The sequence below is a fragment of the Triticum dicoccoides genome, chromosome 2B, assembly GCF_002162155.2.
Source record: "Triticum dicoccoides isolate Atlit2015 ecotype Zavitan chromosome 2B, WEW_v2.0, whole genome shotgun sequence".
Classification (NCBI taxonomy): Eukaryota; Viridiplantae; Streptophyta; class Magnoliopsida; order Poales; family Poaceae; genus Triticum; species Triticum dicoccoides.
The window spans coordinates 491,201,470-491,204,871 of NC_041383.1; the positions used below are offsets into that span (position 1 = coordinate 491,201,470).

The window sequence follows — 3,402 nt, forward strand, 5'->3', positions numbered from 1 at the left end:
GCTCATCCGTATTGATCCGCACCGGCCCCCCTCCCCCCCTCAACGACGGCGCAGATGGCGAGCGACGGCGCGGTGACCACGCCCGCGAAGGTGACCCCGAAGAAGGCCAACCTCCTTGACCCCCACTCCATCAAACACCTCCTCGACGAGACCGTCGCCGAGGTACTGCAAGATACACACTAAACCCTACCCCCCATCTCCTCTTCGAGATCTATATCCATCTCCCCCATTTTGTTCCTCTAGATTTGGTCACTCATGATTCAGTCCCGCGGTTCGATCAGGTCGTGAAGGGCAAGGGCTATGTGGAGAACACGCGGCTGGGCAACTGGAAGCTCCTGATCGGGACGGCCGTGATCGCCATCGCGCTCCTCGCGCAGTTCTACCCGAAGAAGTTCCCGCAGAACCGCGAGTTCCTGCTCGGTTGCATCGCGCTATATCCTTTGCAGCGATTATTTTCTTGTTCTGATGAATTGGTGTTAGATCTGATTTTGTTGGGAATTGTTTGGAATTTGTTGTTTGTTACTGTTGGTCCTTGACTTCATGGTGGATACGTATGTGGTGATGAACGTGGTGCTACTGATCCTTAGCTATACCAAGGAAAAGGATGCCATCATCTTCACCCACCCTCCTGCTGTGAGTTCTATATATTCATCTTGATTTTTTGGTCCTGAATTCCAATTTTAGATCTCATCGATTACTCTAGACCTGATTTCTGCTTTCGATAAAAATCGAATTAATGTGTCAGCTTGTGTAGCACGATTAGGAAGCAGTCTTGGCACGAGTTAAATGAAAATTGTACACGTTACATGTGATATATACTGAATTATAACTGTGTAGATTGCATTTTAAGCCTACCCCAACTTGTTTGGCACTAAAGGCTTTGTTGTTGTTGTTGTTGTTTTTATGATCCCCTCCCACCTCCGCTGAAGATGTTGCAGTTAATTATTTATGGGTAAAATTCTTTACTGGTGTCAAAGCTCAACAATGTTTAAGAATTTCCCCACATTGCAATTTCTGAAGAGCCACGCAATTTTTTGTTGCAAATGAAGTCTGTTTTACTCATTCCCCCTCCCAGGGAGCAGTTTCTACACTTTGTATGTTGTGTTGCTTCGCGCTGGAGTGCACGCTCAAAAGTCTAAACCGTGTCATTCAATTCTCCTTGATACATCATGTTGACCTGTTTAGTTGCAGTTTACTGTGATACACTGTGCTGAGTAGTTGCATTGTTTTGTACTTGCTACCAATTTTTATTGAATGCCTGAGCACTAGTGTACCAAAGAACTAGCTATGGACAGGGGTGCGTGGAAGCTTTCTATCCATGTGCCAGAGCCATGAGTTGGTTGCGAGATCTTATGGGTTTCACCTCTAGCCTACCCCAACTTGTTTGGGACTAAAGGCTTTGTTGTTGTTGTTGTTGTTGTTGTTGCCTGAGCACTAGTGTGTGATGGTACAATTCACAAACTGTATATGTGGTCAATAATAGTAATAGAAGAGATAAAAACAACATTTGAAATAACTGAACTGGCAAGGTGTTCAACCATTTTGCTTATTGAGCATAATGAGAAATGCGCCTGGCTGTTCAGTTATTTGCAGTTGCTGAAGCATATATTTCATCAAGTACTTGGTAGTGTTGTTGGTCCAGAAAAATCCTCTTCTGCCAATGCCTCTCTTATTAAGATGGATGCGGTTTTGATGCCTTACTCGTTGGACTATGAGCACATCTTATATTAAAATATGCCTAATGGTGACCGATGTTCTTTGTGACTCGTGCCCATGTTCATTACATTTGCTGTCATGGTTTTAATAGCTTTGTTAACGTATGATCATAAATACTTTCTGCAGGGTTCTTTCAATAACACTGGCCTTGTTATATCTTCAAAGTTGCCAAGATTCTCGGACATGTACAATCTTTCAATAGCCAGCGCGGATCCAGAATCTATCTCTGCTCACAAGCCTGTCCACTTCACTAAGAGTGTTACAAAATGGTATGTTTGCCACTTTGACTAATGCTTATTGAGCTAATATAAGCCATCAATATGCGTCATCTTGTTTAAATGATTAAATCTGAACGATACCGAACGTACCTTCTTTTACTTAGCATTGTTCACACATTTCAAGTTTATTTAATTTTGACTGTTATTCTAACAATAAAGCATGCAATCGATTGATGCTTCTACCATGCTGTTCAGATTACTTGTGTAACCAATTATCAATGCATATCTGCTCCACATATGCTTGGTGTATCTTTGTATGGTTTGATATTTTCTGGCATATAGACACTAGAAACACTTACACAGGTGTCCTGCAAAACATACAAGCTTCATTGCATTCGAAATAGAACCTCTATACCTTTCGATATCACATAGTCTGCAGATACTAGATGCAAATTGCAAGTGACTTGGCAAAATACACAAGCTTAAGGGTGTGTTCATAGTATGTTGTTGCCGTATATGGTGTATTAGGGCATGCTTGTATCATGATATTCTTTTTTTATCTCCATTACTTGGGCAGGTTTACAAAGGAAGGTGTTCTTGTGGAGGGCCTGTTCTGGAAGGATGTTGAGAGACTGATTGATGACTACAACAACGAGCGCAAGAGCAAATGAATTACTAGCCCTTGTCATCATTATCAGGATGAAGCTTAGCCTAATCGAAATAGACAATGTTTTTGATAGCAGTACTGTTTGAACTGGTGAATGAAGCACCATTAAGATAATACATCATTGCAGTCTTTTTTCTTGGTATACAGGTCTATCTATAATGGTTATATCACCGTGTGTCCCAGCGTTTTGACTAGCCTGATCTTGTTCTGCTGTTTCACCTTACATCTCACCTCGTTTCCTTTCTATCATATCCTTCTATGCGAGGCTGTGTGGTCGGTTATTTTGGAATGGTAATGTGTTAGAATTAGTCCTGGCCATCTCAGGCCTGGCCCTGTCGGCCCACCCAGTCCTGGCCCTAAAATCCAGGGCCTAGGCCTGATGGGCTTGCCTGTGGGCCGGGCTTGGGCCTGAGTTTTGAGCCCACCAGCAGGGCCTGGACGGGCTTGGGCTTGGCATATTGGCATTTTAAGGAAGAGGCCTGGCCCACAGCCCTAAGCCCTAAGGGCTTTTACCAGATGGGCTGGGCTTGGGCTTGAAAAGTAGGCCCGATGGTAGGGCTTGTGCCTCAGCTTTCTGTCGTGAGCATTTTTAGGCCCGGCCCAAGCCCAGCCCTGCCCGGCCCATGGCCAGATATAGTTAGAATACAGCATGTACCAGTACCAGCCTCGGGTTTAAGGACTTCGAGTTATTCAATCTTGCGATGCTGGCCAGGCAAGCGTGGCGTCTGCTACAAGGTCCGGATACACTTTGTGCGCGCCTCCTTAAAAGCATCTATTACCCAAACAGGGAGTTTCTCGAAG

The 3,402-nt window shown here is 44.2% G+C and overlaps 1 protein-coding gene across 1 annotated transcript; it reads left to right on the forward strand.

Moving 5' to 3' along the window:
• On the forward strand, window positions 1-2,795 carry LOC119364406 (probable signal peptidase complex subunit 2). Its single transcript, XM_037629884.1, has 5 exons — window positions 1-162; window positions 282-433; window positions 552-633; window positions 1,843-1,985; window positions 2,512-2,795. Exons 1-5 carry the CDS (start codon window positions 55-57, stop codon window positions 2,603-2,605), a joined length of 579 nt encoding a protein of 192 aa, XP_037485781.1. The 5' UTR covers window positions 1-54; the 3' UTR covers window positions 2,606-2,795.
• Window positions 2,796-3,402: the final 607 nt, after the last annotated feature.